Source organism: Podarcis tiliguerta, assembly GCF_965153285.1.
Source record: "Podarcis tiliguerta genome assembly, chromosome: 8".
NCBI classification, from domain to species: Eukaryota; Metazoa; Chordata; class Lepidosauria; order Squamata; family Lacertidae; genus Podarcis; species Podarcis tiliguerta.
In genome coordinates, this window is record NC_139541.1 from 10,783,663 (window position 1) to 10,811,521 (window position 27,859).

At 45.3% G+C, this 27,859-nt stretch overlaps 1 protein-coding gene across 5 annotated transcripts; it reads right to left on the reverse strand.

The window, feature by feature from the left end:
* Positions 1-261: 261 nt before the first annotated feature.
* Positions 262-22,044, reverse strand: LDLRAD2 (low density lipoprotein receptor class A domain containing 2). 5 transcript variants are annotated; one of them, XM_083454165.1, is made up of 5 exons: positions 20,022-20,504; positions 11,508-11,972; positions 9,538-9,687; positions 7,944-8,081; positions 262-644 (listed from the first exon to the last, which is right to left on the reverse strand). In XM_083454165.1, the coding sequence occupies exons 1-5, from the start codon at positions 20,143-20,145 to the stop codon at positions 421-423; spliced, it is 1,101 nt and encodes a 366-aa protein (XP_083310291.1). In that variant the 5' UTR covers positions 20,146-20,504; the 3' UTR covers positions 262-420. The 5 variants fall into 5 exon arrangements, with proteins under 5 accessions (XP_083310291.1, XP_083310290.1, XP_083310292.1 ...); XM_083454164.1 differs by lacking the exon at positions 262-644 and adding an exon at positions 21,518-22,044 and having other exon boundaries at positions 7,585-8,081; positions 20,022-20,151; XM_083454166.1 differs by lacking the exon at positions 262-644 and adding an exon at positions 7,585-7,820 and having other exon boundaries at positions 20,022-20,505.
* Positions 22,045-27,859: the final 5,815 nt, after the last annotated feature.

Below are 27,859 nucleotides of genomic sequence, written 5' to 3' on the forward strand. Positions count from 1 at the left end.
AGTACCTCGGTTAAGAACTTTGCTTCAGGATGAGAACAGAAATTGTGCTCCGGCAGCAGGAGGCCCCATTAGCTGAAGTGGTGCTTCAGGTTAAGAACGGTTTCAGGTTAAGAACGGACCTCCGGAACAAATTAAGTTCTTAACCCAAGGTACCACTGTACTCATGTAAAAACACCAGGCAGGCCCCAGAATTAACTCAGAGATGCATTTTAAATAAAAGGACACATTCTACTCATGTAAAAACACGCTGATTCCCGGACCATCCGCGGGCCGGATTTAGAAAGCGATTGGGCCAGATCCGGCTCCCGGGCTTTAGGTTGCCCACCCCTGGCTTAGCCCCATCATGCCTCCGCTGCCAGCTGCACCCCTTCTGGCCCATGCTCTTCTAAAACTAAGGGCCTGTGACCCTGCATCTAGGAGTCACACGGGTGGCTCGGTGCTTCCATGTGGGGCGACCTTGGGGGGCTCCCGGCGGGTGCAGCTGCGTGGGCAGAGGTGGCAGGCAGCGCAGACGGAATTGCAACCGGGCAGGTACCTGCAGGCGCCCATCCTCCAGATGAACCAGCCTGGATTCCAGCAGCACCAGAACAGGAAGGCAGCGCCCAGGATGGCGGTGAGCGAAGCAAGGAGAGGCTTCCGTTTGTCTGCAGAAGGAGGAGAAGGAGCCGGTGAGTTGCAGGGAACAAATCGTGTTCCCCAGCAAACAATTGCCTCAGCTGTGCTATTTTGATACTGTTGATACTGCTCTGGTCAGACCTCACCTGGAGTACTGTGTCCAGTTCTGGGCACCACAGTTCAAGAAGGACACTGACAAACTGGAACGTGTCCAGAGGAGGGCAACCAAAATGGTCAAAGGCCTGGAAACGATGCCTTATGAGGAACGGCTAAGGGAGCTGGGCATGTTTAGCCTGGAGAAGAGGAGGTTAAGGGGTGATATGATAGCCATGTTCAAATATATAAAAGGATGTCACATAGAGGAGGGAGAAAAGTTGTTTTCTGCTGCTCCAGAGAAGCGGACACGGAGCAATGGATCCAAACTACAAGAAAGAAGATTCCACCTAAAGATTAGGAAGAACTTCCTGACAGTAAGAGCTGTTTGGCAGTGGAATTTGCTGCCAAGGAGTGTGGTGGAGTCTCCTTCTTTGGAGGTCTTTAAGCAGAGGCTTGACAACCATATGTCAGGAGTGCTCTGATGGTGTTTCCTGCTTGGCAGGGGGTTGGACTCGATGGCCCTTGTGGTCTCTTCCAACTCTATGATTCTATGATTCATTTCAAAAAACATAAACACTGCTTGACCGTAAAGAAAAACACGGAGCAGTTTACCAAAAAGGGTAGAACAAGAAAATAAAAAAATTACAACAATAAAAGCTAGAAAAATTTAAAATACTAAGAGATTCAAATTCACTTTAACTTTCTAAGCATGTGGATAGGCTTAGCTATCCAAAAATGTTTTATATATGATAACTAATGAATTGAAAAGGATGTTTAAAATAACGTTTGCAAAAAAGCAACAACAAACCAGAAGCTTTTCTTTCGGGAATTATAGTGACAGAACTACCTAAGCTGTACAGGAACTTATTCATGTATGCGACTACAGCGGCAAGAATGTTACTCGCCCAGAAAATGGAAAGAAGCAGAAGTCCCAGCAAAGGAAGAATGGATGCAAAAACTTATGGAATATGCAGAAATGGCGAAACTTGCCAGAAGAATGAGAAATCAAGAATACAAACTTTTTATAAAAGAATGGAAATAGTTTATTGAACATTTACAGATAAATTGTAAACAGATAAGAATGTTGGCATGGTTATTGTTATAACCTGCAGTTTTATAACAGTACAGTGCCTCGCAAGACGGAAAACCCGCAAGACGAAAGGGTTTTCCGTTTTCAGAGGCGCTTCGCAAAACGAATTTCCCTATGGGCTTGCTTCGCAAGACGAAAATGACGAAAATTTTTGAGGTTTTTTTCCGCTCCCCAACCCTTTTTTCTAAAGCGCTAAGCTGCTAATAGCCTTTTAGCAGCTAAACCGCTAATCCTTTAAACCTTTAATAGCAGTTAATAGCCCTTAAACTGCCAATAGCGCTAATCCGCTATTGCGAGGCACCACTGTATATATTTAAAGTAGATGAATAAATGGGCAAATTAAGTTAATTTGGATATGCAGAAGATATTAAAAATAAATTTAAGGAACCTCAGAAAGTGGAGGAAGGAAGTCAAGCTTTGAAATGTTAAAATGATTTTAAAATTAGTGAAATGTGTTGAATGGTTATGTTAAATGTAAAGGTTCATCATTGTTTCACCCGATGTGTATACCTTTAAGGGGCCAGAGCAAGGGCCAGAGCAAACTAATGAGATCCAGCCTTGCAGCTGTGAGGCATAGCAGGTGCTGCTGAGTTGCATTGATTAAGCTGTGTTGGGAAGTGGCTGCAGTATATAAGGAGCAGCACCTAGCTCTGCCATTTACCCTGGGGATGGGTTGGTGGTTGGGTCGTGTTTGTTTGTAGATATATTTAGTGTTGTGTATTGAGTCAAAGGATTTTATATCTGTATTATTATTGTCTATATTTGCATTAGGGTAAAGTAACTGCCTTTTGGTTTCAGGGGGTACAGCTACTATTGGTTCATTTAAACTGCTGTATTTGGATCCTCTGTCTTATTGGTTTCCTCCAAAAGGCAGGACTGTGATTGCCTGATATTGTTCCCTCCAAAATGTATCCTTTCTAGCTAGTCCCCTGTCCCTATAAATGTAGCTTTCCCCTCCTCAGTCTTCAGTCTTGTTTGCTGTAATAAAGAAGTGTTACTAGAGAACTGTCTCCAGCAGATTATGTCAAGAGAGCTGAAATCACAAACCCCACGTCACAACAACTGGCGACGAGGGTGGGATCCGGAATGCTGAGGAGCGGTTAAACGCAGCCCTGCCTCAGAGTCCGGATTGCAGCTAAGAACAAGACTCACTGGCCAGCTGAGAAGACGACCCTGCCACAGGACAATGGAGAGTCCAAGGGTATTGGAGCCCTTCCAGCCATCAGAGCCCCACACGTGGGAAGACTACGTCGAACGCTTCGAGTTCTTCGCAGTGGCTCAAGGGATCACCGATGCCAGCAAAAGAAGGGCCACATTCCTGAGCTACTGTGGGCCTGAGACCTTCAAGCTGGCCAAGGCATTGCTTGCTCCAGCGAAGCTAAGTGAGACATCTCTCAAAGATATTCTTGCCTGCCTAACAAGCCATTTGGCGCCTACTGAGACCAAGATGGCCCGGCGGATGGAGTTTCATGAGAGGCAGCAGCGTGCTGGGGAGTCTGTATCTGCATTTCTAGCTGAACTGCGGAAGCTCGCTCAGCACTGCGACTTCCAAAATCTGGAAGAGACTCTCCTGGATCGGTTTATCGGTGGTCTGAGCAGCAAGAAAGCCAGAAGACGCATCGTGGCTAAAGAAGAGGTTACCCTTGCTTCAGCCTTGAAGGAGGCCACCGCCACGGAGAATTATGAAAGAGAGGAGCTTGATGCCAGTCGCAAGGCCCCTAAGCCACAGATAGAAGTTGCGCATGCCATGGACGAGCTAGAGGCTACTCCGAGCCAGAGCCCAGTCCGTGGGGTCGAGTCAGTGCGTCAGGCCTGCACAGTGCACAAAGATCACCGAGGCAGGTGTCCAGGTTGTGGCGGAAACCATGAGCGGAAGAGTTGTCGTTTCCGGGATGCTATGTGCCGGACGTGCGGGAAGACAGGTCACATCGCCAGGGTCTGTAGATCGGCGGCGTTGGGAGCGACAGGAACACCTAGACTGGAGCATCGCAGACCGCCCACAGCAACCCATTTTCTAAAGGACTGCCACTATGTAACGGAGATCAACGGGAGGGTCGTGCAGTTCCCAGCGCAAGGCAAGGCACACGTCAAGGTGAAGATTGAGGGTCAGCAGTGCGACATGGAGGTGGACTCCGGATCTGGATTCACTATCGTGTCGGACCAGACCGCGAGGACATTCTTCCCCAGGGGTAAGTTGCCCCCTCTGGAGCCCTTCCCGGCAACCTTGCAGTCATACTCAGCGGGCCGCATCCATGTTATGGGAATGTGTGCCGTGAGAGTTCAGTTCCGGGACAAACAGGCTGTACTCAAACTGGTGATTGCGAAGGGCAGTCGCCCCAGTCTCCTGGGCACTGACTGGTTCCCCGCCCTGGGACTGAGTATATCAGGGCTTAATTCAATCCAAACCTGCCCTGAGATGAGCGAGGCATTATGCAAAGAGTTTGCTGGTCTCTTTAATGGAAAACTGGGTTGTTATAAAGGGCCCCCAGTTGACTTCGAGTTGGACCCTGGGGTGGCCCCAATCCGACTCAAACCAAGGCGAGTGCCATTTGCACTGCAACCCAAGATCGAAGCAGAGCTGGATAAATTGGTCAAGCAGGGAGTTCTCTCACCCGTGGACTCTGCTAAGTGGGAGACTCCAATCGTCACGCCCCTTAAAGCAAATGGGGAAGTCAGGATCTGTGCAGATTACAAATGTACTATCAATAAGGCACTCAGGGGAAACTCATACCCCATTCCAGTCGTATCACATCTGTTGGCTAAACTGGCTGGGGGCAAGGTGTTTGCCAAAATTGACCTGGCACAAGCCTACCAACAGCTGCCAGTAACCCCACAATCAGCGGAAGCACAGACTATTGTCACACATAAAGGGGCGTTCAGAGTTAACAGATTACAATTTGGAGTTTGTGTGGCCCCAGGGATTTTTCAAGGGCTCATGGAACGCCTGTTAAGAGGTCTGCCGGGGGTCTTGCCATTTTTTGATGACGTTTTGATTGCTGGAAAAGACCCACAGGAACTGCTTGCGCGTGTCCGTGCAGTGTTGCTCAAGTTCAAGGAGGTGGGGTTGCAACTGAAAAAGGAAAAATGCAGTTTTGGGGTGCCAGCTGTGGATTTCTTGGGGTTTAACATTGATGCATCAGGCATCCACCCCACAGATGCTAAGATTAAGGCCATCATCGAGGCACCACGACCACAGAACAAGACGGAGTTGCAGTCATTCCTGGGACTTATTAACTTTTATCATTCGTTCTTACCCCATAAAGCTTCGGTAGCTGAACCATTACATAGACTGTTGCAGAAAAAGAATGTGTGGCGATGGGGGCAGGGGCAGCAGAAGGCTTTTGACTCCTTGCGAAGAATGCTGAGTAGCGGGAGCGTCCTTGCTCATTATGATGAGTCAAAGCCGCTGGTCCTGGCATGTGATGCCTCTCAATACGGCCTGGGGGCGGTGCTGAGTCATAGGGAACTGGATGGGTCGGAAAAGCCCATCTCTTTCTATTCCCGTACGTTGTCGCCCACGGAGCGCAACTATGCTCAAATTGACAAAGAGGCGCTTGCAATTGTGGCAGGAATCAAAAAGTTCCATGATTATGTGTACGGTCGCCATTTCTCCATTGAAACGGACCACAAACCACTGTTAGGGTTGTTCAACCCGAACAAACAAACGCCACAAATTCTCTCCCCCAGAATGTTGCGTTGGTCTATATTCCTGAACGGGTTCCAGTACACCTTGACCCATGTGCCGGGGAAACGGTTGTGCCACGCTGATGCGCTGAGTCGATTGCCCCTTCCTGGCGGGAGCAATGAGGATCCCGCTCCAGCGGAGCACATAATGATGCTGGAAACACTTCCGGGGGCTCCTGTAACGGCTACTGATATAGCTGAGAAAACGAGGAAAGATGCTGTTCTCTCCCGTGTGCTCACTTGGGTGGGGAGGGGGTGGCCAGGTGGTCCGCATGAAGACAAATTCAGGCCTTATGCGACAAGGCAGCACGAGTTGTCCATGCATAAGGGTTGTCTCCTGTGGGGAGATAGGGTGATCATCCCAGCACCACTGAGAAACAGGGTGCTTGAGACGCTTCACATGGGACACCCGGGAATGGTCAGGATGAAGTCGCTAGCCCGATGTTATGTGTGGTGGCCTGGAATGGACCAGAACATAGAACAATGGGTACGAACATGTAAGGCATGCCAAGAGGTGCGGCCAGAAGTGGCCAGAGCACCAGTTCACTGGTGGGAGCAGTCCAGATCTCCCTGGAGCCGGCTGCACTTAGATTTTGCTGGGCCATTCCAGGGGAAGGTCTTTTTGGTTGTCGTCGATGCATATTCCAAATGGTTAGAAGTGGCGATGGTCCCTAGCATGGCATCAGCTGCCGTAATCAAGGTGTTGAGGCAGCTGTTTGCAACCCACGGGTTACCTGAGACCATTGTATCAGATAATGGGGCAGCTTTTGTATCCCAAGAATTCAGGGCATTCTTGGCTGATAACTTCATAAGAGGGGTCACATCCGCGCCCTTTCACCCATCCTCCAATGGGCAGGCTGAGCGCATGGTAAGAACAGCCAAAGAATCCATTGCGCGCTTAATGGAGGGTAACTGGTCAGCTCGCATCGCGCGAATGTTATTTTTGCAGCATGCGACGCCGTGTACTGCGACGGGCAAGTCGCCAGCTGAGCTGCTCTTGGGTAGAAGACTGGTAACGGTGCTGGATTATGTCCACCCGGATAAAATGCCAAACCATAATTCAAGAGCAACCCCCCAGGCTGAGACTGACACAACAAGGTATCTCGCCCCTGAAGATCTGGTCTGGGTGAGGAACTATTCACGAGGTTCGCGGTGGGTGGCTGGTGTGGTCACCCGGGCTAGTGGACCTGTGTCCTATTATGTAACCTTGGAAAATGGGCAAGTTTGGAAGAGACATATAGATCAGCTGAGGCGCCGGGCGCTCAGCAGGGAGGAGTCAGATAATTCATCCCTGGCTAACGACGCAGAGCTGCAAGACCAGAGTGAAAATGGCCCAGAGGTGCAGTCACCAGGGGCTTCAGCAAATGAACCAGGGTCTGCTAGTCCTCATGATGACGAGGTACAGGTAGGGAACCCTGAGATGTCTGGGACTCCATCTGTTCCTGAGGAAACCCCTATAGCAGCCCCTCTACCACAGGTAACACCCAATCCAGAACCGGCAACGCCTGTTGTCAGGAGATCAAGTAGAAGTTGTAGGACCCCACAGTACCTGAGAGATTACGTCTGCTGTGCTCACTAGGGGGGGAGGGGTGTTGTGTATTGAGTCAAAGGATTTTATATCTGTATTATTATTGTCTATATTTGCATTAGGGTAAAGTAACTGCCTTTTGGTTTCAGGGGGTACAGCTACTATTGGTTCATTTAAACTGCTGTATTTGGATCCTCTGTCTTATTGGTTTCCTCCAAAAGGCAGGACTGTGATTGCCTGATATTGTTCCCTCCAAAATGTATCCTTTCTAGCTAGTCCCCTGTCCCTATAAATGTAGCTTTCCCCTCCTCAGTCTTCAGTCTTGTTTGCTGTAATAAAGAAGTGTTACTAGAGAACTGTCTCCAGCAGATTATGTCAAGAGAGCTGAAATCACAAACCCCACGTCACAACATTTAGTGTATAAGGAGTTTTTATTTTTGTTATTAAAACCTTGTTTAAGTTCTTTTTGAGTCCCTTTTTCTTTAATGCATGGTCTCCCCGGCAAGCTCTCTGCAGCGTTACTACACTGCGAAAAGCCAACAGACCTGAAAAGCATAAATATGATGATGAATGGCGGTTTTTCTGTCTTCCTGTTAGCTCCTGCTGACTTGGTGATTGACAACAGATAGTCTGACTATCACTCTGGAGAGAAGAGATGACCTGGGAGTAACCCTCAAATGCTTTGAATGAGGCTGTTTTTCTGGAGACTTGGATGGGGGTTAGAGTGAGTGGATGAGCTGAAGAGTTGCCATTGTGCCAAACACCATGGAATCGCCTTTCGTAGGTAAGAAAGAACTGTGTTTTTAGCTGAAAAGAGTACAGTGATAGCCAACTGCTTGGTATCAACAGGCAGGGAGTTCCCAAATGGCACACTATAAACAACCAAGTTATTACAAGACCTCATTCCTGCCAGCAATGGTGCTGCTGTACCTGTTTTGTCCCAGGTGGCAGTGCCTGGGGGCAGGAGCTGGCTTTCCTGGGGTCCTGCGCAGGTCACCTGACTTGGCAGGGCGTTAACTGCAGAAGAGGCCTCGGCATTATTCAAGGGTGGCAGGAGCGTGGGTGAGCCTGGAGTTGAAAAGGAGAAAGAGTCAAAAACAGTAGTGCCCTCTGTGCTGCCAAGGAGAAACCAAAGCAGAGGGGCGTAGCCTCCTCCTGAAGGAAGGTGCGGACAGGTGACCCCACCTAGGCCCGAAGTCACCCCCCCCAAAGCAGGCTCAAAGCTTCTCAAAGCTTTTCAAAATCATTTTCTCAGCAGCTAAGCATCTGCTCATTTGCTCTGCTGTTGCAAGGCAAAACTATTACTTTTATCAGCACGAGAAGGCTTCAAAAAGCTAATGAATAGACTCTGTCAGAGCAGGCCTGAGAACTGACTTTTATCTCATTCTAGTTGCAACTTCTTGGACATACTGAACCGCTCTCATTCCCCTTTCCTGGGAAGGCTGCCAAGAGTCCAAAAGAGTCCCAAGACAGGGGAGCTTTCTGTTCATGCTCAGAGGAACTCATGGGCAGGACTCCTGAGGGAGGAGAAAGGGGAGGGAACTAGAAGGGGAATATATGCTCTGTGCACATGACTGTGAACTCGTGCATGCTTTTTGAGAGTTATCACACTTGCTCCTTCTACCAGTTCATGGATGGTAGAAACAAAGCTTTTTCTCCGAAACTATTGTTTGAGTGTCTGTTGACTCCCATTTTTCCTTTCCCGGGCGCAATATTTTTCCCGCCCGAGGGCAAAGCCTCATAAGGCTCATAAGGCTACACTCCCTTTCCTAACAACTTAAGGGGCCGCTGCAGCCATCAGGCTCAGGCATTCAGCCTCACTTTCTCACCCATTTTTTAAAGTGATCATGAACAAGGAATGGCACTGTTATAAGAATTTTAAGGTCATAAATATATAAAATAAATGTTCATAACTGTGTATATAAACCACATGTCTGAAACCCCATAGAAAAAGTCCAGAACAAATTGACCTCAAATTTTTCTCTGCAAGGTCAAAATTGGAAATCTCCCCATTTGCTCACAAATCCTGACTTAAGGGCACTTTTGAGATATGAGTATGGTGTGAGCCTAGTAGTTACCATAACAAAAGACTGGCCAGGCTCCCCAGGTAATCCAGTCAAGTGACCATTAATAGGTAACCTGGCAGACATGATAAAAACAATGCACTCAGATTTCTGTTGTAGACCGCCTTTTCTGTGATGTAGGCATGATGTTTCTGGGGGTGGTCTTGGACTCCAGGGCGGGCAATTTAAAATGTCTCTATAAGAGCTTGCGCACATGGTTCGGGGTCTTCCTCCTCTCTCCTGCGCGTGGGGGAGCACCCTGTTGCAACAGTTAATAAAGATCAGGCTTACTAGCTGCTTTGCTTCTCAATGTTCTCTGGTTGGCCTCTGTAATTTTCTCCTACCGAGAGAGAATCTGCAAAAGGACTCTATATGGGCTCTTGGGTAACCCATAAGGGAAAAGGAGCAGGTTTTTATTTACTTATAACAGCACATACACACACCCTTCTACAGCCACCAACCTTTGCACCAGGCTGGGGACTGGGCAGCCTGGTCTGTACCATCCCCACAGTTATCGACACTGCTGCCATCGCAGACTAGGCTGGGAGGGATGCACTTGCCGTTGTGGCAGGGAAAATACGACTCTGTGCTGCAGGCCGAAGCGTTCAAGCCTGCAAGGAGAGGGAAAGGCAGATTTTGCTGTTCTTGTTGTTTAATGTACCTATAATCACTGCTTTTTTTATAGAAAAAAGGGGGCAGTACTCACCATGAAGTTGTTACAGTGAGTGCCACACTTTTAACATGGGGGGGGGGAGGTGCTGGTACAGCGTACCTTTGAGCACCCCCAGATAAAAAGCACTGCCCAGCCAGTGTGGTGTAGTGGTTAAGAGCAGTGGACTCGTAATCTGGGGAACCGGGTTCGTGTCTCCGCTCCTCCACATGCAGCTGCTGGTGACCTTGGGCCAGTCACACTTCTTTGAAGTCTCTCAGCCCCACTCACCTCACAGAGTGTTTGTTGTGGGGGAGGAAGGGAAAGGAGACTGTTAGCCACTTTGAGACTCCTTAAAGGGAGTGAAAGGCGGGATATCAAATCCAAACTCCTCTTCTTCTTCTTCTTCTTAGAATGTACCTCCCAAACTAGCTTAAAACAATAGTTAAAATGCATTTAACACCTGTGTTGAAATTTTTAAAAGGTAAAGGGCCCCTGGACGGTTAAGTCCAGTCAAAAGTGACTATGGGGTTGTGGCGCTCATCTCGCTTTCAGGCCAAGGGAGCCAGTGTTTGTCCACAGACAGCTTTCCGGGTCATGTGGCCATCAGGACTAAACTGCTTCTGGCGCAACGGAACACCGTGACGGAAACCAGAGCACAAGGAAATGCTGTTTAGAGCAATTGGAGCTCTCCCTGTCGCGGGGATTCGAACCACTGACCTTCTGACTGGCAAGCCCTAGAGGCTCAGTGGTTTAGACCACAGCGCCAGTTATCCCGACAGCAGCCTGGTGACCACATCACCTGCACCTTACCCTTAGGGTTACAGTATTGGACTAGGACCCAGGAGAGACCAGAGTTCAAATCCCCCCACAGGGCAACATGAAACTCCCTGGGTGACCTTGGAGCCCAGCTGCTGCCTCTCAGGCTCACCTGCCTTCCAGGATTGGGAGGATTAAATGAGGAGGCATACACCACCTTGAGCTCCTTGGAAAAGAGGTGGGATGTAAATGCAATAAAATAAAATAAAATGAAGATAGAGCAGCATTGCTCAGCTCATTTGGAGTTGTGTGATAGGAATTTTGAGGTCTTTGATATATGGTAATGTTCATAACCGCACGTACATCAGCACAGGAAGACTGACCTGAAGCCATTTTGATTCCTAAACTGAGCAAATGTTTTCTCTGCAAAGTCAAAGTGGAAAAGCCTCCCCATTGTCTTTTCCTTCACAAATCCTGTCTTAAGGGTATGTCTGTGTTTGAATAGGGTGTGAGCCTGTGACCTGGCCCAGGAACTAAGTATTTATCACTACAAAAGACTGGCCAGGCTCCCCAGGCAATCCAATCAAGTAACCTGCCAGTCAGGAGATAAACAAGGACAGGAGAAAAACAACATTCAAATTTCTGTTTTAATACCGCCTTTTCTGTGATGTAGGTGAGATGTATCTGAGGGGTGGTCTTAGGTTACACCCTTTCTGTGATGTATGTATGATGTTTCTGGGGGTGGTCTTGATCTACAGGGTAGCAATTTCAAAAGTCTTTGTAAGGCCTTGCACGGCATTTTTCTGGGTTCCTCCTCTCTCCTGTGGGTGAGGAGAGCACCCTGTTGCAACAGATCAATAAAGATCAAGCTTACTAGCTGCTTTGCTTCTCAATATTCTCTGGTTGGCCTCTGGTATTCTCTCCTACCAATAGGGAACCTACGTAAGGACTCTATATGGGCTCTTGGATACCCCATAAGGGAAAAGGGCCGTTTTTGTTTACAACAGCTGCTTCCCGCCTTACCAGTTCGAACGGAGGTGAAGTCACCGACAAAGTCGACACGAGGTTGCTGGCCGCGAGTCACGAGCCTCAAGGTGAGGAAGTTGCCAGTGGAGATGATGGGTCGTGGGATGTTCTTCCCGCACAGGGGCATCCCCAGGGGCTTGGCGGTGTGGTTTTGGCCATCGTAGAATTGCACATAGGAGCCTGCTGTGCAAGGGTCAGGGGTCTCCCGCTCCCTTCTGGGCTTGGGAAGGGCCAGAGTGGGGTGGTCGTTGCTGGCCAGCGTGGTGGAAGGCGAGCGCACCATGCTGTACACCAGGAAGAAGCGGAACTGGAACTGGACCTTGTCTTTGGGGGTTGCCGCTTGCATGGTCAGCTGGCAGTCGGTGCTGGTCACGACAAAGTAGTAACGGCGGGAGTCTCGGTGGGATGTCAACACCATCCCATCCTCGTGTAGGGTCTGGCCGCAGAAATCGACCACGCTCACTGTTGGGGAAGAGGGAGAGGAAAAGGGAGAGTCATTGGCAAGGCACAAGGACATACATAGAAGAAGAATCTTCTGGATCAGGCCAGAGACCCATCTATTATATTATTATTCTTTTTGAGAATACTAAGGAAAAACCATCTTCCGCAGAAACTGCTGCTTGCCTTCTATCACTGTGCCATTGAGAGCGTGCTCACTTATGGCTTATGCGTGTGGTACGGAAGCTGTACTACCCAGGACAGGATGGGGTTGTGCAGGGTTGTTAAGGCAGCAGAGAGCATTGTTGGCTGCCCACTCTCCACCTTAGAGCAGATTTATGCCACAAGGTGCCATAGGAAGGCACTGGACATAGTAAAAGATCCATCGCATCCTGGTCACTGTCTCTTCGAGCTTTTGCCGTCGGGACGGAGATACAGGACGATGAAGACAAGAACGAACCGTCTTAAGAACAGCTTCTTCTCCAGAGCGATCTCGGCCCTGAATGGGAAGCCCGGACTTTGAAAGTCATCTAATCTCCCTTGCTGTATTTTACTATATTGTTTAATTAGTGTTTTTATGGAGCAGCCAAATAATTTTGTTGTCCCTGAAGAGGGCAATGACAATAAAGATATTATTATTATTATTATTATTATTATTATTATTATTATTATTCAGATGTATACATTTCACTAATTTTACAATCATTTTAACATTTCAAAACTTGACTTCCTTTCCCCTCTTTCTGCTGTTCCTTAAATTTATTTTTAATACCTTCTCCATATCCAAATTAACTTAATTTGCTCATTTACTCATCTACTTTAAATATATACAGTGGTACCTCGGGTTAAGAACTTAATTCGTTCTGGAGGTCCGTTCTTAACCTGAAACTGTTCTTAACCTGAGGTACCACTTTAGCTAATGGGGCCTCCTGCTGCTGCCACGCTGCCGCCGCGCGATTTCTGTTCTCATCCTGAAGCAAAGTTCTTAACCCAAGGTACTATTTCTGGGTTAGCGGAGTCTGTAACCTGAAGCGTCTGTAACCCGAGGTACCACTGTACTCTTATAAAACTGCAAGTTATTACAATAATCCTGTCAATGTCCTTATCTGTTTACAATTTATCTCTAAATATTCAATAAACTATTTCCATTCTTTTATAAAAGGTTTGTTGTCTTCATTTCTTTTTCTTCCAGTAAGTTCCGCCATTTCTGCATATTCCACAAGTTTTTGTATCCATTCTTCCTTTGCTGGGACTTCTGCTTCTTTCCATTTTTTGGGCGAGTAACTTTCTTGCCGGGACGCGGGTGGTGCTGTGGGTTAAAGCCTCAGCGCCTAGGGCTTGCCGATCAAAAGGTCGCCGGTTCGAATCCCCGCGGCGGGGTGCGCTCCCGTTGTTAGGTCCCAGCGCCTGCCAACCTAGCAGTTCAAAAGCACTCTCAGGTGCAAGTAGATAAATAGGGACCGGGCTTCCGGGTTGGCGCACCTGGCAATGGCGGACCTCCTTCGTTTCGGAGGAGACTGCTCTCTGAAAAGAAGGGTCTGACCGCCTACGGCGAGGCGGAGACCCGTTAAAAACCACGGTCGGAGGAAGACCGTGGACTTGGGATCCGGCTGGTGCCAGTAGCGCCTCCCTTACTCGCGGGGAGACCCGGTTACGGGCTCCGGAGCGACGTGGGGTGAGTGGCGCGGCACTTTGGATCGATCGCTGTTTTCGGGGAGTGAAGCCGCACAGCTGCTGTCAGGAAGCGCTAACTTTTCCTGTGGACATTTGGACTAAAGAAACTCTCGTAAGTAAACGGAAATTGGATTATAAATTACTGAAATTCGGCATCAGATGGAAGGTTAAAACAGGAAGCCCACCTTCCACTTTGTAGAAAGATCAAGGCAAAAGTGTGAGAACTGGAGCCTCTAAAAAGTACTTCACAAGGAAACAAATCTGTCACCTAAGCCCTTTAAACCCCCTCTCGGAAGCAGGGAAGAGGGGGAGATTGCTTTAACATTTTATAGCCCTGCAGAGCAGGGTACTTTGATCTTATTTTTTACCATTTACCATCTCGAGCCCGGGACCGGGCGGCCAAAACAAGAAAAAGAATCTTTATAACAAGAAATAAATTACTAAGAATTATTAAGAAGAAAAGGATTAAGAGAGAACTGAATCTTTCGCTTACTGTTTGGGAAAGGAAAAAAGGAGTTAAATGACAATTGTTTTTGAAAGGTGGATGAAAAATAACTAAAGGAAACTGTAATCAGGTGGCTGTGGAAAGTTACAGAAACTCATGTTGGATTGTTATAAATGTTACACTTTTGGATAGAAACTTTCACACAGGCTGCAACTTTACAGACTAAATAAGCATCTGACCTTGACAGTAAGATAACATTGAAAGAACAGACTTGGGAACATGGAGGGAAGAATAGCAGCTCTGTTTGAGCAATTTCAAAAAAAACTGTCTATTTTGGAATTTGGCATCTCTGATTTGAAGGAAAATGTGCACAGCCTGGCTCAAGAAGGGAAAAAATTATTAAACTCGGCCCAAGGACTGGAATTAAATCAACAAGGAAGGACAACTGACAAGAATATGGATCAAACAGAACAGGTTCCGTCTTTACAAGAGGAATCTCTGGTGGAAAATACAGTAATAGAGCCTCAAGTTGATGGACAAAAAGTGGACTATGAGAGTAAAGAGTTTAAAGGACAGATCTGGAAAAGGAGTGCCATGTATGGACTAAGAGACACAGGTTTGATAAGATATATTTTGGAAATTGGCACTCTGAGAAAGTTTGAAGAAGTGAATTTTAGCAACCTTAAAGAGAGTGTGGAGCAAACTTTGGACAATTCTTTGGTCTACAAGAGGAACTACAGAGTTCGGGCAAGCTTGTTCACAAAGGTTAAAGGAGATGTTGAGGGGAATGTGGTTTGGGACATAATTTTAAGCTCGAAAAAGACTCTCCAGACAGGCCAGAAAGATGACTTAAGGGCCTCGGACACCAGGCAACCTGGCTGATGGACTGAATTTATGGATTCGAAAGACTCTAAAAATCTGTAAAAAGGATTGGCAGCACCCGATACTGGGGGGATGAGATGGGGGAAAAAATTGGAGATTATTAAGTAAATTTTGACAAAATATGGTTTTAATAAGTATTTTGAGGGGATGACGGAAGGAAGTTAACTGGTTCCAGGAGTAAGATAAGGAAAATGAAAAACTAAGATATAAGGGTATATAATTATAGAATTTAAGATTAGAAGTTTTAAGATAAATTCTCTTTTTCTATTATTATTGTGTTTTGTTTTTTTTTAAAAGAGGTAAAGGTAACTAAGGGAAAAAGTATCAAAAGTTGGAGGGAATTTGCCGATTAGATTAAAATCAGGAATATAAAGAGGGAGGTGGCAGGAAGTCATGGAAACAAGTTAAAGGAAAAAAGGGAATGTGAGACTTTGTGTTGTGTGGGGTATTTTTGTGTTTTGTTTTTTGGGATTTTTGTGTTGGGGGATGGGGAAGAGGGTTCTTTGTTTTTTGTTTTTCTTTTTTCCTTTTTTTCTTTTTCTGTTCTTTTTTTTCTGTTTTTTGTGGATATGTTTTGTTTTGGTGTTATGTTGTTGGAAAATCTCAATAAATATTTTTTTTTTTTTTTTTTAAAGATAAATAGGGACCGCTTACTAGCGGGAAGGTAAACGGCGTTTCCGTGTGCGGCTCTGGCTCACCAGAGCAGCGATGTCACGCTGGCCACGTGACCCGGAAGTGTCTTCGGACAGCGCTGGCCGTTGGCCTCTTTGAGTGAGATGGGCGCACAACCCTAGAGTCTGTCAAGACTGGCCCGTACGGGCAGGGGTACCTTTACCTTTACCTTTAACATTCTTGCCGCTGTAGTAGCATACATGAATAAGTTTCTGTACAGCTTAGGTAGTTCTGTCACTATAATTCCCAAAAGAAAAGCTTCTGGGGTTTTTTTTTTACAAAAGTTATTTTAAACATCCTTTTCAATTCATTATACAGTCGTACCTTGGATCCCCAAACACCGATGGAGAACCTACAACAGACCCTATAAGGGGTCTTGTGTCCCCCATAAGGGAATAAGGGCAGATTTTGTTTATTACACCTCAAAGCTGGTTAGTCCATCTCATTCAGCATTCGGTTACTGGCAAGAGATGGCTCAAGCTCATAATCAGGGCATGAGGCTGCAGCCTCTCCACCTCTTCCTTTGTCCCCCCTCCCCGTACATAATATTATGGGGTATACTGCCTCTGAAAGCTTAATTTAGTACCAACCGCCAGACAGAACTATCCTCCATGACAATTTGTGTATAACTGTGTGCAGTTTCCAGTCTGTGATAGGAATTTTATGGGGGATACTATAGACAGTTATGCAAATAAGGGATCGAAAGTGATGTTCAGTGATTGGATACTTTTAGAAAATTGTTACAGTTACGTTGTACTGGAGCTCTATATAAGCAGGCTGATTGAACCCTTCAGTTCAGTTCTGGCCTGGACTGTGAATAAACAAGAGCTGTTGAAGAATCGCTGTGTCGTCTGATATGTTCACCCACAACTTAACATATAACTTATATAACACATATGGTAATGTTCATAAGTGTACCAACCAAGCACGTACATAGATCAGCACAGGAAGACCAACCTGGAACCATTTTGATTCCTAAACTGAGGAAATGTTTTCTCTGCAAGGTCAAAGTGGGAAACCTCCCCGTTGTCTCTTTCCTCACAAATCCTGCCTTAAGGGCACATTTAAGATATGAATAGGGTGTGAGCCTGTGACCTGGCCCAGGAACTAAGTATTTATCATTACAAAAGACTGGCCAGGCTCCCCAGGCAATCCAATCAAGTAACCTGCCAGACAGGAGATAAACAACGACAGGAGAAAAACAACATTCAAATTTCTGTTTTAGACCGCCTTTTCTGTGATGTAGGTATGATGTATCTGAGGGGTGGTCTTAGGTTACACCCCTTCTGTGATGGATGTATGATGTTTCTGGGGGTGGTCCTGATCTACAGGATGGGAATTTCAAAAGTCTTTATAAGGCCTTGCGTGCCATTTTTCTGGGTTCCTCCTCCTACGGGTGAGGGGAGCACCCTGTTGCAACAGATCAATAAAGTTCACTATTTTGTTTTGCTTCTAAGAATGAAATTACTAGAGATTTTGTGAGCGAGTGAGAGTGCAGTCTAATGTTCCTGTCAGAGCTGTTTGAAAATGGATGACCTAACCAAGCATTTATCAGCGTGCTAAATGAGCACGCTATCACACGTGCTTAAATTATTTGCTTTACTAATTGCAACACCCAGCATATTACCATGAGCTCATCGGTGGCCCAGAGGTGGCCGAAGGAAGCCTGTTTAACCCGAATAACACCCAGAGGATGGTTGCCTTGCTACTGTCGAGTGCAACAGAGGACAGGGTTGTTTTGTGGCAATTTAAAGTTGATAAAGAGATTTATGGTAGCGCAAACCTTTGTGGCCTAAAGACCCCTTCTCCTTTAGTCCACAGAAGTTGATGCCACTATAAATCTCTTGGTCTTTAAAATGCCACAAGACTCTATTGTGTTGCCTAATGTCAACTGCTGTCTCAATTACCCGGCACTCGTTTATTTCACTCCTTTTCACCATTACCCAGAAACAACAAAACGGCCAGCACATTAAACCCAGGAATTCCGGCCCTCTAGTTCTTCCCATCACCCTCATAATTTCCACACATCCTAGTGTGAAGAATGAGAGGCTGTACTCAAGAGGTTCCCCCCCTCGCCCACCACCAGCTTCTGGGAAATTTCACTTGGGCGTTTTGTCACTGGCTCATTCCAACTTGCCAGTAGTGAGAGTGTCTGAGAACAGCCTCTGGAGACAGGTTTTCAAACACTTCTGAACCACACAGTGTTCAAGGTAGCTGTTATGTTGGCGTATAATTATAGAGGTGGGGTGTTATTATTTAGCTGTTTTAATTATTTATTTGTGTTTTTACTTGTATTTTATTCTGTGAACCGCCCTGAGATCTTACGAAGAAGGACAGTATATAAACTAAATAAATAAGTAAATAAAACAAATAAACTTTGCAGCTTAATTGTTAGAAATGGTCATTCTGGAACCACAACTTGACCAGATGATCTCCAGGGAACCTCTCAACTAGGACTGGGCGATAGCTGCTTTTCAGCATCGTGATATATCACCAGGTAAACACTGTGATATATGATATATCATGATGCCTGAAATAAGGATGGCAGCAATGTCTCAGCAACACGATGACCATGTACATACGCAATAGGCAATCTTTATAGAATTCCTTCAAACCATAACAAGTACAAAATGAAATCTTTAGTCTCAAAGTCTCTGAAAATCTTTAAATGAAGCGAGGTACCAAACTTTGTACGATGAAAGACAAGCTGTCAAGCTTTGTGAATTCAGCAAATATGATGTCCAACACTGAACAGTGAGTCTGGATATTGACTACTGTTTCGTGGAATTCTTTGTCAGTGTGGTGGGAGGATATAGAATTGCTTCACAAACCCATCTCATTTCAAATGAATGTATGTAAATGAAAATATCAAATGCTGTGGAACAGTGCTCATGTAATAATGTAGTCATAAGGATGAAGCTATGTAGAGGCATTACCTGGCTTCACAGTTTTTCCTGCATTGTGATTTTTTGCATAGTGCACACACAAATCATGATTCATGATATATTGCCAGGTCAAAAATTATGAAATCGTTATCACAATATGAACTTCAAATCAGCTTTGGACGATATATCGCCCAGCCCTACTCTCAGCTCATGATTATTATCTTTCCTGGGGCAGTAAAGGCAGCACTTTGTGGCAACCTTGTTGTGCTACAGCCACAATCCAAGCCATATTGACTCCATGAAAACCAGCAACATGGAAAAAAGAAGCAGGCAAGGGCAGTTAAGATACCTGGATGCTACACTAGGTCTTTTGACTTCAGCTCCCATCACCAACCCAGTCCCCGTCTGGTAGAGATTTAGGGGCCAAGCCAAGATGTCAATCCAAAATTGCCTGGGAAGGAAATTGAAGAACTGGCTAAAGCAGAGCTTTCCAAACTCTGTGTCGCGACAGTTTAGTGTGTTGGCTGCAGTGTGTTGGTGTGTTGTGCAAATGCTCCTCTCGGGACTGGAAAGGGGTTTGTTAGTAAAACTGAATTACTGTGTCGCAAAATGATGCATGTCTAAAACGTGTGTCACCAGCATGAAAAGTTCGGAAAGCTCCTTTAAAAAAACAAAAACAAAAAAATTAGAATCCTTTTTCCTGGATGGAAATCAGATGGAAATTCCCAGGTGTCAAAAAAGGCTATTTATGTATGCCACTACTGTGGCTCATGTTTCGTTAGCCCAAAAATGGAAAACGAGAGAGGTCCCAACTAAAGAAGAATGACAACTTAAACTGATGGAATATGCGCAGCTTGTGGATCTAACATATAAGAGAACAAGAAGAACATACGTTTAGAGAAGATTGGAAAGATGTTTATTGAATATATGGAGGAAAATTGTGTACACTTGAAAACACGGGCAGCATTAAGATAAATTCAACAGTGTAAATAAGTTTTGATGGATATAATAATGGAATACAGTGGTGCCTCGCAAGACGAAATTAATTCGTTCTGCGAGTTTTTTCGTCTTGTGAATTTTTCATCTTGCGAAGCACGGTTTCCCATAGGAAATGCATTGACTGTTTCCCATAGGAATGCATTGGCGGTTTTAAGAAAAAGGCGCAAGACGTTTTCGTCTTGCAAAGCAAGCCCATAGGGAAATTCGTCTTGCAAAGCAACTCAAAAAACAAAAAACTCTTTCGTCTTGCGAGTTTTTTGTCTTGCGAGGCATTCGTCTTGCGAGGTACCACTGTACTGAATGGTTTAGTTTATATAAAATATGCAGGGATTTATGTTGTGCAAAATGAACCATGGGAAGAGAGGAAGTGAAGACATTGATATTTTAAGGTTGTTTAAGTGAATATTCTAAAATGTAAAACAGAAATTTAATAAAAATTGTGACTGCTGAATTGCAAAATAAAAATGGGGAAAAAAGGGAAAGTTTGGAAAGTTCTGAGCTAAAGTTTCAGCCTACCTGTCTGCATGGTGGAGATTGCAGGGACAGCAGCGTTCAGGAGAAGCAGCCATTTCCCCCACGCCTGCAAGGCTCCTCGATGGGCTGGTTTGCTCATCTTGGTCTCTTTTGGGAGCCCCTGCATGCCAGGCTATAGGCAGGAGTGTGTGAAATAGCAACAGCTGTGAGAAGCAGGGCTTAAATGGACCACCCCAGCCCCCGGTGACCAAATCAAGCCGGGGATTGCTTTTGCGTGATCTGACAAGGGAACAAAAGGAGAGGCTGGCAAGCTTATTGCAAAAGAGTCCCATCCTGGTATAAGTGTGTGTTTTTTCTAAACGGGCAGCTTAACTTTTGCCCTCCTTCATGCCGGCTTTTGCAGACGCTGTCTGCACATCGCTCAGTTGCCATGGGAATGACAGGAGACGGATGGAGCGATGCAAACATCCTGTCTCGGGCAATCTAACCGAACGCCTCGGGAATCTTGAACTGGCTCCTGGCATCGCCATGTAGAATCATAGAATCATAGAATCATAGAGTTGGAAGAGACCACAAGGGCCATCGAGTCCAACCCCCTGCCAAGCAGGAAACACCATCAGAGCACTCCTGACATATGGTTGTCAAGCCTCTGCTTAAAGACCTCCAAAGAAGGAGACTCCACCACACTCCTTGGCAGCAAATTCCACTGTCGAACAGCTCTTACTGTCAGGAAGTTCTTCCTAATGTTTAGGTGGAATCTTCTTTCTTGTAGTTTGGATCCATTGCTCCGTGTCCGCTTCTCTGGAGCAGCAGAAAACAACCTTTCTCCCTCCTCTATGTGACATCCTTTTATATATTTGAACATGGCTATCATATCACCCCTTAACCTCCTCTTCTCCAGGCTAAACATGCCCAGCTCCCTTAGCCGTTCCTCATAAGGCATCGTTTCCAGGCCTTTGACCATTTTGGTTGCCCTCCTCTGGACACGTTCCAGTTTGTCAGTGTCCTTCTTGAACTGTGGTGCCCAGAACTGGACACAGTACTCCAGGTGAGGTCTGACCAGAGCAGAATACAGTGGCACTATAACTTCCCTTGATCTAGATGCTATACTCCTATTGATGCAGCCCAGAATTGCATTGGCTTTTTTAGCTGCCACGTCACACTGTTGGCTCATGTCAAGTTTGTGCCAGCTCGCACCTGCTTTCTGGACGATCCCACGCCTGAGGCTGGCAGTTTTGAAACGAATGCAAGATGGCTCTAAGCAAAGCCAGCCAAATGGGAAACAAGAGCGCTGACAGACACTGCTGGGTCGTTGGCTGAGGGTGGTGCCATGCCTTCAGGCTCACATCGGCACCATGCCTTTACACGCAGCTTCCTGTTTTCCTATCTGTATCTCTTGCAGCTAAAACCACAACTCTAGTCCGTGAAACCTCAAGCCACAATGCATTTAATGGTCTTTGAAGGTGCACACAAGGTTCGGTGTTGCTTCGGGAAGAACATGTTGCTGCAGCTGCCAGTGGAGACATATTCCAACTGACCTAGCAGTTAGATGGTGTGATTTTGTTTCCATCTGTTCCCTCCTGCTCTGTTTTTTTCATTGCTTTCGCTTCCACAAAACCATTTTTCTTTTCTCTCTATTTCCCCCTTCTTCCTCCACCACTTCCAGTGACTTTACTTGAGTAGGTTTGTCTCCCGTGCGATAGGAATTTTATGGTCTTAGACATATGGTAATGTTCATAAGTGTACCAACCAAGCACATACATAGATCAGCACAGGAAGACCGACCTGGAACCATTTTTGATTCCCAAACTGTCCCAAACTGACCAAATGTTTTCTCTGCAAGGTCAAAGGAAAATGGAAAAGCCTCCCCATTGTCTTTTCCTTCACAAATCCTGTCTTAAGGGCACATTTAAGATATGAATAAGGTGTGAGCCTGTGACATGGCTCAGGAACTAAGTATTTATCACTACAATTTATCACTATCCTAGGCCCTTCACGGCCTAGGACCCACGTACCTACGGGACCGCCTCTCCCAGTATGCCCCATGGAGAGCCTCAAGGTCCATGAATAGTGTTATGTACTGCTGTTCTCCCCCTGGGCCAGCAGGGGGATACTGTAGATAGTTTTCACTCAGGTCCACGTCAGTTATTTTAGGCAGGAAACCCTGGGTTGTTGTTGATACAATGTTGACAGCTGGCTCCTATAAAAGCAGGCCGGTTGAGCTGTTTGCTGTTCAGTCTGTCCAGCTTACAATAAAGAGCTGCTCTGGAGAAATCACTGTGTCGTCGGATATGTTCGCCCACAACTTAACACTCGCCTTCTCATTTAATCCCCACAACCTGGCCCCAGGTCACTCAGTGAGCTGCATAGCTGAGTAAGGAGGTATTTAAACCCTAGTCTCTCCCGGGGCTTCCCCTTCTGAGAAACAGCTCTTCACTTCACTCACAGAAGCTGCTCAGTTCTGCTCCTGGTGAGCAGTTGCTGGTGGGGTTTATGAAAAAAACTGCAAGCATTCTATGATGTCACAGTAGGGGGCTTGCAGGCGCTGGGCAACAGAAGTGGGCATGAGTGTTACACAAATCTGAAGGTGCACACATAGCAGACACGCACCCTAGAGAAAAAACAATCCTTCACCATTCAAAAATTATAAAATATTCCCTGAAAAAAAAGACACTTTCTTTGAGTTCATAGAGCAATCCTGAAGCCATCTCAACCCTCTTAATGACCCCAGATATTTACTCTGTAGTTGAAGGAAAAACCTTTCCCAATAGTTTTTTTAACTTACAAATCCTTCCAAAGCTATAAACATCTCACATAAATAGGGGAAGATCTGTGACAATAGATTCAGGAACTGAGGTATTTGCCATTTCAAGGGAAAGGCTTAGACTGGTCAGGAAAGGGCAACCAGCAAACATTGTCAGGTATCATGACAAGAGACGAGCCAGGAGACAAGACTGCCTCTTTCTGTGATGTATGTATGATGCTTTTTGGGTGGGCAGGGGTTTTCAACCAGGGTGCTGTGGCACCCTTTGGTGCCTTGAATGATGGTCAAGGGTGCCGTGAGCAACACTGGCCTCTGTCCCTCTTTCTCTCCCCCCCCCCCATGCCTTCTTGCATCTCTGCCTCCCCAAGGCTTGCGCAGCTGCTTGTTGCAGCACCCCTGGCTACAAGCTCCCCAGGCGAACGGTGCCTCTGGAGCTGGCCAGGGGGTAGTTCCCAGGCCCCTGTGGGGCAGCGTGAGGAGGCACCTCTCCTTAGGGAAGGGGTGGCAGCTGCGGCTGTCCAGAGGACTCCGAAGGAGAGGGGAGAGGAGAAGAGGGGACACTCCACAAGGGAAGGAGTCAGAAAAAGAATGAGAGGCTGCCAGCTCTGCTGGCAAGGGGTGACATAGCTGGGCTCCTGAGCCTCACAGAAATAATGTCGTTGGTCAAGGGAGCCGTGGACTCAAAAAAGTCAAAAACCTCTGGGCTAAGGGAAACCCAGCCAGATGGGTGGGGTATAAAAATATATTTATTATTATTATTATTATTATTATTATTATTAGCAATTTCTCAAGTCTTTAAAAGTTGTTACACACACTTGTCTTGGCTCCTCAACCTCCATGCAACATGTAAGGTGAGAAACTATATATATTTACAGAAATACTGTAAAATTAAGGAATGTTAGAAGAATACTGGAATGAAATTATATGGTTTTAGCAGAAATGTTATAAAGAATTAAGCAAAAACTGATTGTTTTTGGAAAATTTAAAGTTAGACTGTGTTAAGATAAATTATAGAACAAAAATTGAGAAAGAGGGAAAGGATTTGCTGAATTAGCTAATTTGAACTAGAATACAAAAAAGGGAGGTGTGAGGAAGTCAAGGAAATAAATAAATGAAAGATAAAGATACGGAAATTGGATGTGTTTTTAAATGTTTTTGTTTTTTCTTGTTGATTTGATGTATTGTTTTTTCTTTCTATTCTCGATGTATTGTTTGTTAATTTTTTATTGCTTTTTCCCTGTAACTATAAAACTTCTAATAAATATTATTAAAAAAAAAAAAAAGAATTAGCCATACTAGAAGATTCCTAAAATGTTATTAATCCAGAGTTCAGAGTTAAGAATTCAAAGGTCCCAAATATAAAATAAACGTTCATAAATGTACACGGCAAACACATAAGTAAGGGGACAGGGGAGCAATCCTGTCAGCTTCTTTAGGAGACAACAAGAGCCTGCAAAGCAGGATACAAATAATAGAAAAAGGTTTAAACTGTACATATATATATATATCACCCTAGTGTTGCATGGCATTAACATAGTTCTAACCACTAGGCCACACGGACTCTCCTAGACCCTTGGCACTGAGGCCGGGAATTCCATGTTCTCAACTGCCGTTGCCTAGCAACGGAGCTTGTGACCATTTGAGGTTCCTCAGCATCCCGAGGTTGGCAGAGGTCACCTGTAGTGGCCTTTGCTCCGTCACTACAGGGGAGGATGGCGTCCCGAAGACTCCTGGAGGTAAGTAGAGGTTATTTATACCCCGCCCTCCCCAGCCAAGACTGGGCTCAGGGTGGCTAACAACCAATAATAAAAACAAGTTGATTAAAATACAATTTAAAAGATTAAGATACAACATTAAAACATTAGGATGCAGCCTCTTCACAGGAGGGAAAAGGAAATAGAAAGAGGGGGAGGGAATCAAACTGATTCTAAGCCAAAGGCCAGGCGGAACAACTCTCTTTTCTAAAAAAAATTTAAAAAAATTTAAATGTTTAAAAATTACAAAAAGAAAGAAAAAAAGAAAAAACGAAACAAAAATTTAACAAACATTACATCAAAAAGAAAAAAGAAAAGCAATACCACAAAACAACAAGAAACAACTAAAACATTTAAAAACACATCCAAGTTTCATTTCATTTTTCTTTCATAAGCTTATTTCCTCGACTTCCTCGCACCTCCCTTTTTTGTATTCTAGTTCAAATTAGCTGGTTCAACAAATCCTTTCCCTCTTTCTCAATTTTTGTTCTATAATTTATCTTAACACAAATTAACTTTAAATTTCCACTTTAGCACATTAACAATTAATATTCATATAGTTCTTAATAACACTTCTGCTGAGACCATTTAACTTCATTCCAATATTCCTCTAACATTCATTAATTTTGCAATATTTCTGTAAATATACTTTAATTTTTTTCCAATCTTCTTCCATCGACTCTTCTCCCTGGATTTGAATTCTGCCAGTCATTTCCGCCATTTCCATATAGTCCATCAGCTTCATCTGCCATTCTTCCTGAGTGGGTAGCTCTTGTGTCTTCCAATACTTTGCGATGAGTATTCTTGCTGCTGTTGTGGCATACATAAAGAAAGTTCTATCTTTCTTTAACACCAATTGGCCGACCATGGCCAGGAGAAAGGCCTCTGGTTTCTTCAGGAAGGTATATTTAAATACCTTTTTCATTTCATTATATATCATTTCCCAGAAGGTCTTAATCCTTGGGCACGTCCCAGGAGGAACAACTCTCACTTCCATACATCACTACTGGGAAAAGCATAGCTTTAACTATATGGACATTGGTCAACAAGGTGATGTCTCTGCTTTTTAAGATGCTCCAAAATCTATAGCAGAATCAAAATCAAAATGACTCAGTGAATTATATCCACATTTTGTTTTCTTGTTTTCTAGCCCTTCTTCAGTTGATCCTGTTTCCCCTTTTAAAAGACCAAACCATTTTATATGGCGTTGGAACTGTTCTACCAGATTCCTGGCTATTTTAAAAATCAACAGATGCCAAAGTGCCAAAAACTCTTTGATTTCTCATTTGAAGAAAGCCATTTGCCAAACTTTACAGAACCAATATTCTAGATTCGTGAGCTTTAATTGTTATTATTTTTTTGAATGGGGTCAATTTTCAACGTATTAGTACATTTTAAAAGACCAGAAAAATGGTAATTGAAAAGCTCTCTTATCAGTGGATCAATAAATCCTAGGTAATTTAAAAAACCAAACCAAACCAGAAATTAACCTTTGATGCAATCCTTTGGTGTCTGCTTACATCCCAGTAACCCATAGGATTTTTCACATCTCCTTCTAGAGATGTGCAGTGACCCAAATATTCACCTTGCATTGTAGCATCTAAATGAAGCCTAATCTGTTTTGGATCCGCTCTGTCATTCCAGTTTGAGTCATCATTTGGGTTAAATCTGCAAAGAGGACTGTTCAAATATTATTTCAGGAAGCCTTGATAGAGTTGGTTTAGTTAACTCATGAAGCAGTGGCTTGGTTTGTAGCTCCTAAGAAAGGCAGTCCAGATGTTTTGGGACCACAACTCCCATCAGTCAGGGAGGATGGGAGTTGTAGTTCAGCAACATCTGGAATACAGCACAGTGACCACCCCTGCCCAACACTGGCACATGGGCACCTTAGTCCCTTTTGGGTTGGAAGAAACGGGGAATGCCAAGAGGTATTCTGAAACACAGGGCTAAAGGTTGCCCACCCATGGCCCACAACTCTGTCAGGGAGGAAATGGTTGGCTTTGTCGCATGATCTCCTGGTTGGTTTCAAATGTATTTTTTGTATCTTGTGGTGGTGGGTGTGGGGCCCAATGCTTGACCACATAACACCGGTCTTGAAAGACCTGCATTGGCTCCCAGTGAAGCCTTATTTACCACGGGGATCCAGGGCCTGAGCCCATTTAGCACGCACTCCCTACCTCGGAGGAGACAAAGGCACCAGGGACCAGCTTCTTCAGAGAGAAAGGTTTTTATTTTCATATATGAATGGCGCCAGTGGAATTGCTTCCCAAGACTGGCGCATTGAAACAAAGGAGCATTCAGCTTTTATCCCCCTCAGTTCTCCTCCTGCCCCCCCTTTACACCCAATCATATGCATCCACCTATACTGTTCCTCCCCTTACACCAATCATATGCATCCACCTTCTTGGAGCAGGGGGGGAGCTACGCATGCTCAGTTAGTGAATTACTACGTGTCCTATTCTCTCCATATACGCTCTCCATATACGTGTCCATTCTTACTAGGGGCCATTCTAACCTAACAAGTTTGACTTGCCTAAGATACTATCAGAAGATAATAGCATCGCTAGAGCTCTCCAGCCAAACTAGTTTGACTAGCTTAGATACTTATCTCACTCCCTTCAATCCCACCTCTTCTTTTGGGACAACCTAACTCCTAGGTTCGTCCAATGGGAGGGGACGGTATTCTTGCATTAAAGCAAGCACACGAGGTCCCATCATACGGGAGACCATCCTGTGCATCATATTTTGCAAGCATTGCATTAAGCAGGGGATACAGAAGCAAAAAAGAAGCAAAATTAGCAGGGGTCCCATCATCACAGCAAAGAGTCCTCGAAGCCAACCACTTGGTAGGAATTTGTCCAACCAGGACATATTCCAGCCTTCCCAAGTTTGTACCGGAACGTGTGCCACCTTTTCTATGCTGGCAGCCAAATCACGGATGGCTTCACCATGATCTGAAATATTAAAACAACATGCTCCGCCAGTTAGGTTGAGGGCTGCACAAAAACCACCTTGTTTGGCCAAAATGAAAAGTCCAACTCTAATGGGACTGAGAGAAACGCATTGCGTGTCACATCCAATTGCGTGGCAATTAGCCTAAGGGCCGTGGCTGTCGTGTTAACAACAATCTCTACCACTGCCTGGAGTCTGATTATGCTGTTCAAATTATAGATAGATTGGCCCCCTTGCCTCAGAGATTTTCTCTCTCTCCGATTCCAGGAGGCTGGAGCATAATGGGCCAGTATCCTTTCCAGAGGCCACTGATTTTGGCCTCAATTCTGGGAGCTGCCACCTGCAAGTGTTGCCAGGTCAGCTGAACGTCTCCTTCTAGGGGTTGCAGAGGATATCTGGTCAGGAATCCA